Source organism: Arachis duranensis, chromosome 6 (assembly GCF_000817695.3).
Source record: "Arachis duranensis cultivar V14167 chromosome 6, aradu.V14167.gnm2.J7QH, whole genome shotgun sequence".
In the NCBI taxonomy this organism is placed as follows: Eukaryota; Viridiplantae; Streptophyta; class Magnoliopsida; order Fabales; family Fabaceae; genus Arachis; species Arachis duranensis.
Window position 1 is genome coordinate 95,235,611 of NC_029777.3, and position 16,004 is coordinate 95,251,614.

The window sequence follows — 16,004 nt, forward strand, 5'->3', positions numbered from 1 at the left end:
CCGCTTTAGCAACTCTTTCATCATCAGAGAAGTTGCAATTTAGCTGTTAGGGATACCGAAGGCTTTGATTGAGAAAGATCGAAAGACTCACAAGTTCCAAACTCTTCCAATCAGAATTCATGTTTATGAATTCAAGTATGTTTTCGTATTCAAGTATTTTATCTCTTAATAATTTAATATGAATAATCTTTGGGTTAAAGAATTATAAGAAAATTCCAACAAAATAAACTTATAATAAAAACTAACATGGAGACTTTTTAAATTTTATTAAAAATATTTTAGAAACAAAAGCAAAAATTAGTTTTTATAAGAACCAAACTCTTATTTCAGCCTTGAAGAAATTTTATTTCATTGATATGCCTCGAACTTGAAATATTTTGTTTAAATATCCAAATTCCAACCAGCTTAATGAAATTTATATTAATAAAATATATTAAATTTTTTAGTATGTTATTGATCAAAATTAGTAGTTATTTGAAATGGAAATTATATAATAGCTTTGGGTTTATTTAAAAATTAAGGAAAGAAAATATATGGAGATATATTTTGTTAATTATACTTTATGTTTTTTCGTGAGAAAGGAAAATTTGGTGCGTGTTTGAAAAGGCAGAATAGAAACGAAGTCTATGTTTATCTTGAACTTTAGCTTTTGTTGTTGTGTGCGTTGATGTAGAGAAAGATCAATTCAATTAAATTCCTGTGTTTGTGTGATGAATGGTAATAATTTTAGGTGCGATTATTATGTGGGTGTTGGTGATTGCATTGTGAGTCACATGTGATTCCCACCATGCAGACAAGGGAGGCCCCCCCTTTGAATTTTTATACCACAATACTCTCAATATCAATTTCGAACGCCAAATGGGAAAAGAAAATAAAGACACGATAGATCTTTTTCCGCATTGAGAATAATAATAATAATAACAATAAAATAATAATAATAATAATAATGATGATGTTATCCGCTTTAAAAAGATTAAAACAATATATTAATATTTAACGGTTAACTGATCTAAATAATAAAATAAAAAATCATTTTATTTTTAAAATATATATTTTATTCTTTTATTATATTTTGTTTAATTTTGGATGAATCTTTAAACTATTAAATCTTTATTCCACTAGGTCGATAATCAATTCAGTTTTCATAATATTGGATTCTATTTTGTATGTCGTTTTTTTTTATTAAATATAGGGAGACTCAAATTCGTATTTTCTTAAATGAATATGAAAAGACTATATCGTTTGAATTATAATTTATTGGCTTTTGTAAGTTGTTTTTTAATAGCTAGTTGTTGAGACGATACATAAATATAGAAATATAATTTCAAGAGTCGTCGTCTCTAAACTTTATATTTTTTGAAATAATTAGAAGAAATAAATAAGATAATATACTTTGGAACAAAATTTATTTTTAGTGTTTATTATACGTTAAATAATAATAATAATAATAATAATAATAATAATAATAATAATAATAAAGTATTAATTAGTGAAAAATATATTTTTTGTATGTGTATATATATTTTGTCCATGGATCTCTGATTTTGGTTTTGTCCCAGCACTGATATGGGATAAGGTTGAATCAAAGTTTTGTCTTAATCACTTTAGTGATGCTCATGCTTTCCAGCTATATATATGTAGCATCTATCTTTGTCATGACTTTAACGTTTGCTTGTTTTGGAATGAAATATGTGCGTTTAACGCAAATAGTAATTAAACTCATGTGAATGCTTGGTTAACGGGGATTGATTATGCTCAAGTTTTCTTGACATGAAGCATTATTGATTGGGATGTATAATAAATCTTTGTTCAACTGAGTATGAGTGTTACAGCAAGTGCTGCTATACAAGTCTTCATGTGTCATTTAAAAACTCTTATCAATTTCATTCTAAGATAGTAAAAGGAATAAATAAAAAATAAAAAATATTGAAATGTTTGACAATTAACTTTATTGGGCTTGAAAAATGAGGGGGAGAAAAATATATGCTTTGCCATATGTTGATGGAAGTTGGGAAATTTCATAGAGAAGCAATATATGGTGATACTTTGAGTTTGAGAATTGTCTATGCATTGTAATTCTCTACAAAATAAAAAAAAAAAAATGTGTCCTTTTAAGGTTATTCCCTTTTTTTTGGGCCTTATTTGATATAAGTTGTCTCTTATAAAATATAAACAACTCTAAAAATGATCAAGGTAATATTATTGTTAATTTTATATATTGGAACAAAACAATGAAGAAGAATTTTTAAACCTTGGCCCACTAATAATACTATTGGGACTTTGCAAGTGTGAGTTAATTGCTTCTACATGAGTTAAGTTTGGACTAAAAATGTAAATGGGAAATATAAGTAATAAGTTTTTGTCTTAAAATGGGGAGTGATTTTCACTTTCAGAGTCTAAACCTTGGCCCACTAATATATTGCTTACATTTAATGTTCAACCATGTTAAGAGTTTTACTATTTGAATAATTGTTATACGATATTATTTTCTTAAGCCTGGTTAATTAAGATCATTCAGATCACAAATGACACTTTTTATAGACTAAAGCTTACCCAAATCAAATAGTGATACGTTTTTATTAGCTCTTCCAGTAACTCATATGAATCAATATGATTTAAGAATTTTAGATATTATGACCTCAAGCCTTTTTAGGCTAATATTGTCTTCTAATAGATCAAATTACAAATAATAATAGATGTGTAAGAATACACTATATAAATTTTGAAGTCCAGATTCTTAGATGTATAAAAAAAACTAACTTAGATTGTATTTATGAATTTGGTGTATGATGAAATAACTAATTTCTAGAGTACATACATTTCAGACAACTCTTCTGAGACAAGAAGATTTACAATGAAGACAGATTGAAAATAATAAAGAAAAAATTGAAAGCAAATGAGTAACAATTCGACACGGTTCTAGCTTGTTATTTTTTATAGTTTTTCTTAACTTGTATTATAGTATTAATCTTGTCAAATGAATATTGAAAGCCTTTCTTCTTTCTTATTCCTTTTTGTATTTGCAGTAGTTAAGAAAAATAAAATTTCAAACGTTATAACTTGTTGAACATACTCACATTTTGGAGAAAATATTTTCATAAAAAGTTTAAATGCTTTTCTAACGTCTTAGTGTGTTTTGTACCTTGCTTCAGAGACACAGGAATCAGGATATTGTTGCTTTTTAGATGGACATTGAAATTATGCTTACATTTTTAAATACCACATATCCAAGAGTTTTTGTCAATCAAGTCCAATTAAATCGGCTCAAACTTAATAAAAATTACCCACACAATATGTCCGTAAAATACGCACTTCTTTTTTGCATTCTTTTTTCTTTGTGCGTTTTCTCCCTCATTGTCGTTCTTTTACTACTATTGCTATTGTAGCGTTATTTATTTCTTCTCCTCCTCCTCCTCTTTATCATGCATGGTGGTTATTACAGTATTTTTTTATTTTTTTTTGTTTGATTTTTTTCTTCTCTTTTTCTTAATTTTAACACTAAAATTTCTTAAACGTAACATAAGTTCAGTTAAGAGAGTGAAACAAAAATTATAAGAATATGAAAAAAAGGGGTAAAACAAGAAAAGAAGGAGAAGCAGAGGAGCAGTTGTTTTGAATTATCTATAATTTATAAAAAAAGTAACACCAAAATATTTTACCAAGACACAAAATTTTTTTTAATTTTAACATTAAAATTTTTTAAGTGTAATAATTTGATGTGTCTTTTGATTAAAATACATTTAAATGTAATTTGTTAGTTGAGTGAGTCGATTTTAAATTTGTAATTTTTAAAGATTTTTTTGTGTTATTTACCAAAAATTTCGGTGTCATTTACAACTAAATTATGTGTTTTTGTTATGGTTAAACTAATTGTGTCATATTTAACTAAGAAAAAATTAAAATTTTTTAAGATTTTTTTTGTGTCATTCACAAAAAATTTTGATATCATTTAAAATTAAATTATGTGTTTTTATTATTGTTAAACTAATTGTGTGGTGTTTAATGAAAAAGAAGAAGAGATGATAATAAAAAAAGAGAATAATTCAAATGTTTGCTATTCAAATACACTCTTTTTAAGTCTTATACAATATTAATTTACAATAAATTATTTAGATAAATAATTTTTTTTTTACACTTTTACATTGTAGTTTTGCAGATAAAAAAAATTATATCAAATAAGAAACAGTGAAGACATAGTTAAGTCTTAATTGTTTGCTAAAATATTTAGTATTAAACAAAGAAAAATAAAGTCTAATTAAATTAATTATTTTATGTTTTATTATCTTTTAGCACACATTTGTAATAAAAAGCGCCCAATTTTGGCCTTTATAATTACTATACATGTATCTAACTATCTAACATTTTAAATTTCATTGTTTATAACATCCAAAGTGGCGAGCTATAACAACCATATAGTTGTACATATATTTCCTCATATAATGATCTAAAGAATAGGAACCCTTGAACATGCAAAATAACAAATATAAAATAAATAAAATGGTCCTTTTCTTATATACGGATATCCAACCATCCGATACCAACAAGGAGGCAAGTAAAATTTGCTCTTCCTTGATCATTTCTCAAGTACTCCTTGACCCCAACTATATAAGATGGAGAGCACCACAACTCATGAGTTTTCTGTACTAGTAATATGACCAATATCCACATCAATTAGATAGTGTTTATTTTAAGGTATTGAGACAGAAATTAAGAGACTGAAACTTAATATTATATTTATATATTGACCTAAAGATTGGTATTAAAATTTCAGTCTTTATCTTTAAAATTTTAATATTTCAGTATTTTTAAAAAGTAAGAACATAGAAAATTAAAATTTTTGAAAATGAGACTGAAATTTTAATAACATTTTATACCTAAAATACACTCATTTCAATTAATTAATTTCAACTTTATTCTTTGTGCAAATTAAATTAGAATTTCATTCTTATTTAGTCTCTATTTCTCACTTTACACCAAATACAGTATTAAAACTTATTTCAGTCTTTGTCACTCCGTCTTAGTCTTTCTTCTAAATACTATCTTAAAAAAACTAAGAGATTTCCAATATCCACATCAATGACATTGTATTTAAAAAAAAAAAAACAAAAAAAACAAAAAAAAGCAAATATTCAAACCTGCACTAGTAGATAGCTTTGATGTTCATTTTTTTTCCAATAGAATTCAATCCTAAATTCTAATGCACTCTTATTCTGTCTTGACAATGAGTTTTGCAGAGTTCTTCTTCCCAAATTCCATTCCTCCAAAACCATATTGCTGAACAACTAAAACAGAAGAGCTTGAACCAAAAATATTTGATGCTAAAATATCCCCAATAACTCCTAATTCCACACATTCACACCATTCCAATAAGTTTGAGAATATTTTAGAGTTCCTATAATACCCTCGTCCAACAATGTACAAATCACAACCGTTCTGATCAAGTTCCTTCAAGACTCTAGGAACATCTTCACTTGTATGGACATCAACCTCCGAGTAAGATATAGAATCCTCATTGTTCACAGCAGTGTATCTGAATTTACTTATATACCCTTCATCCAACTCCCTTTGCTTCTCTTCATCCATTACATACGATAATATCCCACGTGCTTCTTCAAAATGAGTTGATTCTATTTCCACAGGTTCATCAAACAACCGAATTCGAATCATCGATAGTTCAACATTACGATGCCTAGCCATCTTCCATGCAATCGCTAAAGCTTCGCGATCGTTTGGGCCTCCAACAAACACCATAAGAATACGAAGCTTGGTTTTGGAAAACGATCCAAGATTCCGATCAACGAAGATTCCCACAGAACAAGGCGCATTTTGCATTACGCTCTTGTTTATATCCTTATACACGGAGTTCGTTGTTTCAAGCAAATTACCGTTACTTAAGTGTTTGTGGAACGGAAGGAGAATCAAACTTGCGCCTCTTTCTCTGGCGGAGTTGAAAATATCTTCATGAATGCTTTCGTAGGCCGAGACCAAGCTGGTGGTCTCGACCCTGAAAGCATCATGACCAGCTCTGTTTCCAAAACCCTCGAAGGTAAAAGTAATGTTTTCTAACTCCACCTGTGATTGGGTGAAGGCAGTTTGGCCTCCGAGCTGTGAAGTCGGCTTGTCCATATGAGCAACAACAAGTGCGGTGGCACGGTTTGTGATTTCGACAAGGTACAAGCCGAAAACGTATACAGGGGAGAGTCTTGTGGCACTGAAGAGTTCAATGATGTTGATCATGCTTGTGGCGTGCTGGTTAGTGTGGACGCATGCTAACATTCGGAGTTCTGCATCAATTCTTAGCCTTTCTATGGTTCTTAGCTTCGTTTGTTGGAACCGCTTTCTTGGCTTGAAGATCAGGTTGATGATGGGAGAGACTACCATAGTCATTAGAAGAACAGCAGAAATAAGAACAGCATAGGTTGGTGCAAAAAAAATCTACAACCATCATTTTCAACAATCAATTATTTAATTGAATATACGCACATTTTCTGTCTAAATAACTATTACAAATTATTTAACAAACAACTAGCTATTATATGTGTATAACAAATAAAAGAAAGTATATGCCAGCAATTTTATTAAAATTTAATCGGTACTTAATCAACAAAAGAAAAATAAGCAATCGTATATTATTAAATCTAATCTCACACTATTAAAAATACTAATAATTACTAATTAATAGATATAAATTACGAAATTTACTGACGTTTAGTACTTTTCTAAAAAATTAATTACGATATAAAATATATATTAAAAATAATTTAAATAATATATAAATAAATTGAGTGTACTGTAAATATCAATTCATTAGCTTTCTATAATTCTATTGTTTGACTAAAATGAGTTTTCATCATTAAATATCTACACGTGTATTTTTTTTTCTTTCAAAAATTAAACCGAGTAGTGTCATAATTTTTTCAAGAAATTAATTGATAGCTTGCTAAATAAATAAATAAATAGTATGGTAAAAGAATAGAAAATTACCATCTTATCCCAAGCAATGCTTAGCAATATGAGAGCTAAGGCACCTTTGGTGTTGAGAAGCAATCCTATGGCAAAACCATCTTTGGCGGGCCTACCAAATAAGGAGGTGACAAATAAAGTTCCCAATATCTTTGTGACACATAATAAGATGACAACGAGGAATGTCAATTTCCAATTTGCATGAGAAAAAACAGATGAAATCATAAATCTCATTCCAGTCCCAGAAAAGTAAATTGATGCTAGAAAGCCGGTACCAAAATCATCAGAAACCGCCATAACCGAGTCAGCAAATCTCCCACGAGGTAAAATTAGTCCGTACACAAAAGCACCAACAATGCCATGTGTACCAATAATATCCGTAACATATGAACACAACAAGAGCCCCATCACCACAAAAAGTAGTTGGTACTCATCCAATTCATTCTCCTCTGTCTTTTTTTCAAGAAACTTTGTTATTATAGGACGAACCAAAACGATGCACACGATAACGAACATTATTGTGCTTAGCACTGAATAAATTGCATTTGAACTATAAGTTGAGAATGGAATCAACAATGTGAAAAGAATCCAATTGTAGGTGTCAATAATCATTGCGGCGGTTAAGGCAACTTTGCCTAGGCCAGTGTAATGAAGCTTGAGCTCTGAAAGAATTTCTACCAGGTTTGGAAAACCTGTAACTGAGAGAACTAAACTCCAAATTAAATAAACATGAGTTGAAACTTCTTCAAGCTTGAAAATATTATTGATATAAAATCTTCGGTGTAAAGCATATAATCCTGATCCTGCTATCATAGGAAAGATTATTCCAGCAGCTGCAATGCTTGTAGCTTCTTTTTTGGCTTTGAGAATTGTATCCAAGTTCATCTCTAAGCCATTGAGGAACGCATAGTAAATCAAGCCAAAGTTTGAGATAACTTCAACATTCATTATCCCAGTTATAGGATAAACTAAAGCAAACAGGAATTCAAATCTTCTCAGGAGAGGTGGAGTTAGTAGGAAACCTGCCTATAAATTAGAAACCCAACAAATTATTAGAGTCTTAAATCAAAATCTTCCGAACAATCTTTAATAAAATTTACATTGCACAGAGAGAAAATTTTAATCATGTCTCTAATAATAAAATAAATAGGCATATTAAAGATAAGTACCTTCTTAACTTTTTCTTTGTAAAATAATAATTCATTTTTTTATTTTATTAAAAACAAATTCTTATAATATTTTAGATCCAATTATAAGAATTGGACTGAACTGACCGTTTCAATCCGATTAACAAAAAATTGACCATCAAACCAATCTAATTTATAATAAAAATTACTAAAAAGAAATAAAAATTCAGTTAATCCAACGACGAATTTTTAGTAATTAACTAGTTTAAAATAATAATACCAAAAAAATAATTTTTTAAATTATATATTTTATACATAAATATATTATTTTATTATATTTGATTCAATTCAAGTTAAACTTCGGTTGAATCTTTAAACATTTGAACATTTAATTCTATTGATTTGATCATCGGTTTGGCTTTGAGAACCTTTGATTTTAGGATGTGAAAACTAAATTGTCAATTTTTTATCTGGAATTAACTTATTACGTTGGGAAAAAGAAAATAGAAATGAAGAAGAAGGATGCATGGAGATATAGATAGATACTTACAAAGACGTATGTAATAAGGCGAGATTGATGGAAGGGTTTGAATAGAAGGAAGAAAAGGCAGGCTACGAAAACAGTGTAGGCAACTTGAAAGGCCAGAGTAGGAAGCTGAGAGTCTATGATATTACCCGTTTGCCATATTCTATTAGCTTCACTCACAGAAACTGGATAACATGCAAGGGGAAGAACGTCTCCCATATATACTTTTCTTCTTCAAATGTTCTTCAATTTTATCAATTTTTTTTTGACCAAGTAGAAATAAAGATTTGAACTCAATGTTATGCACCATCGAAAATATATTCTTCTATTTAAAGGAACACGGATTTTCCCAAGTTAGTAATTATTGTTGACTCTTGGTCCGTCTTTTTATCCAAATCGGTTTTTTGGTTTTATGACTTTTATCAATAACACACCGCGTAGTATATAACTTACTAACTTTTATGGTTGCACACGCCACATATTATTAATTTATATTGTCACAAAATAGTTAAGAGAAAGAGAATAGATGGTAATAAAACCAATTGTTCTGAGTTTGGAGTTTTAGAAAATGAATTCTTGTTTAGAATAGTGAATCTTACTTGTATTACAAGTCTAGTTTATGCACAAACTAATTAACTTAATTATTGATATGAAGTAGCGGAATAACTAATTTCCTAGACTCTTAACAAAATTTGTGATGACATTCTAACGGAATAAATCGTAATAGTTGATAATTAACTTACTTCTGCGTGCCAATTGTATAATTTAACTAACTTTTTATACGAATAATCTATTCTCTATCAAAAAACATCATTTAAATCAGAAATTGCAAATAAAGTTTTTGTTTTACTTTCTTTTTTTATTTTATAATTTTTTTTGGCATTCTTACTTATACATTTTTACCTGGAAAAGAAAGATAGCTTTAATTTCATAAACCAAAGACAATGGTCTCCAACTCCATCATGAATATGAAACAAGAATGTCACCACTCTCATCACACATCTCCCATGCTATCTCCTATGCTATGCTATCTTTTGTATAGTTTAGTAATTCATAAGCAACTCTTTTTACCCCCAGCAAATTAAAAGCATTCACATGTTTTATTTCACTATAAATACACATATCGAGAGTAACCATATTATAAGATTATTTTATTATTCCATTTAAGACCTTTCATTTTTTAAGAGAATATTCACACCACTTCTTTATGCAACTTAAGTGTTCACTTTTTCTTTATAGCATTAAAAGACACGCTTTTCGCAAATTGCTATGTTGGACACTGAAAAACAACTACAAGTACGAAATATACATATTTACAAAAATGGCCCAAATTTGGGGATAAAAAGAAAATATGCATATCTAAATCTTCTCCCCAAATATATTAGCAGAGCATAGGCAGGGTCACTACTTCACACCCCTTATTACCGTCAATGCAGTTGTTGCCTTCGTCCTTTTACTATGGAAGGGTTGGTCTTCCTTTGAGAATATTGTGAAACAATTCCTAAAACTAGGTTTAACCTGACTCTAGAGGAGGAAAATAGTGTTGATAGGGTGAATAAAACGCCTTGTTGTAGCACTCTCAATTCAAGAACCAGGTTAATTACTAATTCGGTGCTTGACGAAAGATTCTATCCTTTGACAAAAAGATTCCTAAAAGATGTTATCGATAAAACAGTTTTTGAATAATTTAAAAATACGATAAAAATAATTCATAAATATTAATTTTTTTTGTAAGTAGCAAAAAAAATTCATATATAAGAAATGGCTTATCTATTAGCTCTATTTTTTTATGGCAACACTTGAATAAATATTTAGAAGATGCACAAAAAATTTAGAGTAAAATTTGATTTCTAATTTTTTTTTTATTTTTCAAAAAAAGTAATCATTCACAATAACTTTTTTTTTTAAATTCACTTGACAAAAAGATTATCAAATTTTAAAGATGAAAATATTTTTTTTATAATAATAATTGAAAATATTTGCATCAAAATTTAAACTTTAAAATTATTTTTTTAGAATATATTTAATATTTAGTTCTTTTTCTCATATTTTTAAATCTTTTGAAAGTTTATTTGTCATTAGCATCTTTTAAAATCTGTTTTGTGAGCAATGGAAATTTTCGGATAGTATTTTGGTAGTCTACTCTTCAAAAATCTAGGATTTGATTTTTAAATTGATATCTTTTCATGGAATCTGAATGTTCTTGATAGCCTAGAGAAAAGGATCGAATTTATGACATTTTTTTAAATTTGATTAATTAATCCTCAAACCAGAAAATGAAACTTTGTTTCTGTTTAGACTGCAAGATTAATTATTAAGGAGACAATTTTATTTTGTCTTATAATGAGTGAAAACAGAATCAGAGCAGGGAAGAAGAGAATGACACAACCATGTATCCTAGTTCAGCTATCTTCTGCAATGCAGCTTACATCCAGTCTCCACCATAATAGTGGTAAAATTTTCACTATCTTTTTAAGTATTACAAACACCAATTTCCAATGACTCAATCTAATCCTATCAAGGACAAACCAAGCTTCTTCCTAAATTTGATTTAGCTAGGTTCACTCTCTAGACTCACAACACACTAAGTGCTCCCCAACTTAGCAAGGGATACAACTCAGATACAAGACAAAAAAAACAGAAATATAATCAAAGGAGATATGACATAAATCTTAGTTTTTCTCTCCAAGTTACCTCTTTTTGTCTTTTTTCTCTATGTCTTTTTTTTAATGCCTCACATATATACCTTTTTCATTGAAGTGAAACAAAGAAAGATATAACATACAATAAAATATTCAATGATAAATCATGAAGGAGATGATGTTGATCAACTCTGAAGCTATAGGATGAACCAGATTCAGCTCTGTTATATGTAGCTCTCTATTTTGGCAAAATGTTCCTTTGATATAGAAACACTATTCAAAATATTGAGCAAGAACAATAGAGAAGCAACCAATGAAACACAGATTCTGGTAATCTCTCTTTGCTAAAAAATGAAGTTGATTTTTTCTTTTTGTATGGAGTACAGTTGTCAAGGGTAAGGTTTGCTGAACTGAGTCAACACATTGAATATTGAGCCAGCTGAAAACTTCTTCTTTCCATAAATTCAGACAGAAAATCAGGACTTGAGAAACAAAGTTAAGCAGCGCAGAAGATAGATGGGCAGCAGTGGCTTCATTGGTAACAGATCCTCAATGGGTTTGATAAATCAAAACTATTAATCTTGTACTTTGTCCCCAAGTATCAATATTAGCCATTGATTCACAACAGAAGGAAGTAGACTCTATTTTTCTTTTGTTACCCGAAATGCATGTGCAGAAAGAAGGTGGATTCAACAAGTAATTGACTTACATGTTAATGAAAACTTTTTCCTTTTTACTTCTGATTATGCTTGACTTGAGCAAATTGATTTTGGATCTATTTTGATTTGACATAGCCTCCAAGATTTTGCTTTTCTCGTTTCTTCTTTGATGTTATATTGAAAAAGTGAACCCTTCTTTTCTTCTTTGTGCTTTATCCGAAGCCTCAAAGCTCCACCAGCAACAAGATTCTTTCCCTTTCATAAAGGCAATGGGCTAGACTTTGAGCTTGGTCCAAGTGGCTAGGATTCAGAGACTTGGTTCTATTGTTTGGGTTGCACAAATGATTTGGACCTGCTACCTGGATCAAACACAAATTAAACTTTCAACCCATACTAATATAATGTTTGTCATCATCATTGATTTTATTATTTATTAAACTCAACAATCTCTCCTTTGATAACAAATACCATTTAAAATAGAAATAAAGGGAATGAAATACTAGATTCAGATTAAAGACTTCCCTTCGATGATACCATTTCAAATGTTGATCTGCTCCCTCTTTCTTTCACAAGAGATACTCCCCTTTAATATAAGCTTCTCTACAACAACACATATGTCATGCTGATATGCAAAATTTTAGCAGTATATATAAGAGAATATCATTAAACATGAGCAAATTAATCAGCAAAACATATTATCTATATATCAATTTATCCTATTCATGACTACACTACTCTCCCTTTTATCATCAAGGGAGGAAAATGGTAACCAGTTCAAACCTGCAAAAGACAAATCAGATGGCAAAGACAACATAAGCAGATAAATAGTATAGGTTTAGTTAAGAGTTACAGTTATCCAAAAAACAAGAAAAATAGTAGCTAAAACCAAATTGTCTCATAAAAGTAAGTTCAATAAAATTTTAACATTTTCAACATGAGACATCCCTAGGCATTAGAGCCTTCATCCTCAGTATCTAGTGGTTCTTCTTAATTAGTAGCTATGGTGTCATCTTCATGAATATTGTCCACATACTTCAAGAGCACTGCAACTCTATCCCTTGATTTGTACTATGCATTTTCATTGTGAATAGCTAGATTTTTCTCTTGTTGGCTCGAAGAGATGAGATGATTAGACAAGTTGACAAATTTCTACATAACATCCTTTACACCATATAGAAGAGATTTGTGTCCAATGGAGGCTGATGTCCCAATGGTGGATTGAAGAGGAATGTCATCAAGCTCTTCTTATTCATCAATAATCACTCTTTCAGATCTGATGATTAGTCCTTTCTTTTGTTGTTTCACTACACCACCCCCTTTTAGGTAAGAGTTTTTATTTTTCAAATGATTCATTGGACAGGGTTAACACCAAAAAATTCAAAGAAACAGGTTAAAAATATGCCATAGAAAAGTGATAGATTCTTATCACTCTTTATGTAGTCATACATATGCCTCATCATCAAATAAGCAAAGAAAAATTTAATTTTCATAATAATAGCATACAACATCAGTGTGTCACAAAATGAAACCCTTTAATAGGAACCGCTTTGAGAAAGGATTATGTGATTTATAATGTGATGGAGTTGTGCACGAATAGGACCAAGAACTTTATGGGTTGGAGCGAGATCTTCAATGAGAGAGATGTTTTCAGAGACAGAAGCTTGGGCATCTTGGTATGAAAGACCTAAGTTTTCATCCCATTTTTCCGAAATATATGCGTTAACACCAACATCAAAATACCCTAGGACTTCACTGATAGTTTCATTGTTCAAATTTAATTCACTCTCTTTAACATAAGAGTGAACGTTTTCATTATGATAACTCATATTAGCATAGAATTCATAGACAAAATCAGGGTAAACAAATTTTTTTATTTTAAACAGATAATTCCCGTCTAGAAAAACAAGATTTTTCACAAAGTCAAGTTCTTTCCTTTCCAAAGCAGGAAGATCAATGAGATAAGAAGGGCACAAAGAATTATGTATAACAACTTCCCTATGAAACTCAAAGTTCATAGCATATAAAAAACGAAGAGGGATACAATGTAAGTGAGGTGGGTTTACAAAGTGAGATTTGAAAGCAAAAGAATCATTATCAGAGGGTTTTTTGAGAGAGAAAAGAGGGATACGATGGTTACCTTTCTGAGATGAGGAGGACGAGGAGTAGTCTTAGGTTTAGATCGAGAGGAATCACAAACAGGAGAAGAATGGGGCTCTTTTTCAATCACATGATGTTTTTCCTTTGAAGCATTGGAGTGAGGAGGTGCATTTGATGGTTCAGCTGCCTGAGAAGCGGAAGGATGATGGATAGTTGTTTTGGTGACAGCTATCGGTTCAGAGTGAGAAGGAGACTTAGATGGAGAAGGAGTGTGAGAATGAATGTGGATATGATTGTGGGATGGTATACGAGAACTTTCAGGAATTTTAGAAAGTTTATGAGTAAATGTACCTTTTCAGGTAGTAGTTTTCTTCCTTATCTTAATGATACAAGGGTGTTACAATTTTTTTAAGAAAAATAAAATGATGAGAATGAGAAATATGAAGAAGCATGCAAGATATATAAAGAAGTTTACAACTCTTACAAGTTTAAGAGAGTTCTTGGAGAACGAGAAGTTCAGAACCCAAAAAGAGTTGATTTGAAAAGGATTTGACCCAAGATTGAAAAAGTTCCATTTTAAAATAATGATTTGAAATGCAAAAAAAGTAAAAAATAAAAAAGTTTTTAATGTATGATTTATGAGGCTGATGTGTGAGCATCTTTTCTATCTTTTCCTAGTGAATTTGCACTTAAATTGTTGAGTTTAATCAAGAATTAATTATATTTTAGCCATTATGGATGCTATTTTGAGTTTTGTGCAATACTGTTTATTTTAGGTAGCATTCAGCGGAATTTGATGGAGTTTCTGCAGCACAAGAATCAAACGAGATGGTTGCGAGGAGCGACGTGCACGCGTGCCTGACACGTGCTTGACGCGTGCACGTGAACTGGAAGTATCCATGGCGACGCGTACGCGTGACTGACGCGTACGTGTGATTTGAAGATTTGCTTAACGACGCATCTGCGTGACTCGCAGAAAAGACCATCGACGCTCACGCGTACGTGTGACATACGCCACGTGCAGAAAAACACAGAAAATGCGGGGTTACGATTTCTGGGCTGTTTTGACCCAATTTCTAGCCCAAAAAACACAGATTAGAAGCTGCAGAATGGACAAATCAAGTGGTCCCCACCCATCAGCTGAAGACTTGTTAATTAATTCGAATTTAAATTTAAATCTTATCTTTTAGGAAAAGATATTATTTTTAATTTTAGATAATTAGATTTTAAATTTATTAGGATTAGTCATAAAAAGAGATCTGATGCCATCAGATAAAGAGTACAATACATTTTTACTAGAACCCTTATTTTTTTCTTTGAACCATGAGCAACTAATCTTCCATTGTTAAGGTTAGGAGCTCTGTCTAATTTCATGGATTGATTCGTTTGATCTTTTTAGTTTAATTCATGTTTAGATTTATATTTTAATAATTGTTTTCGTTCTTTATTTTATGAATATGGGTGGAACGGAAGTATGACCCATGTTCTAATTGAGTTCTTGTAAAACTTGGAAAAGCTCTTTACTTGAACAACAGCTTGAAAACATATTATACTGAATTTTTAATTGTTTGTATTTAACGGGATACGTGACATATAATCCCCTTATTTTTGGATAATTAGGATTCTTTTGGCATATAAACTAGAAATTGATCATCACCCTCTAATTGGAATTAATTGAACAAGGAATTGGCAGTTAATGAATTTTAGAGGAGACTAGGAAGATCTAAGGAATTAGGGTCTAGTCACATATAGTTTGCCATGAAATTAAATCTTGCATGATTAAATTAATTAGTAATAAAAGCTAATCTGGAAAATAGATAACTCTGAAACCTTAACTGCTTTCTCAAATATTTTATTCCCAACTCATTGCTGCTTGCTTTCTGAAATTTTTAAAGTACTGTTTAATGCTCTTTGAATATCTCAAAACTATTTTATGCTTGCCTAACTAATCCTATCAAACGCTATTGTTGCTTGATCCATCAATTCTCGT

At 30.2% G+C, this 16,004-nt stretch overlaps 1 protein-coding gene across 1 annotated transcript; it reads right to left on the bottom strand.

Annotated features, from left to right (window-relative positions):
• Positions 1–5,205: 5,205 nt before the first annotated feature.
• LOC110272786 (cation/H(+) antiporter 15-like) lies at positions 5,206–7,776 on the bottom strand. The gene is made up of 2 exons (XM_021125115.2): positions 6,985–7,776; positions 5,206–6,435 (listed from the first exon to the last, which is right to left on the bottom strand). Exons 1-2 carry the CDS (start codon positions 7,774–7,776, stop codon positions 5,206–5,208), a joined length of 2,022 nt encoding a protein of 673 aa, XP_020980774.2.
• Positions 7,777–16,004: the final 8,228 nt, after the last annotated feature.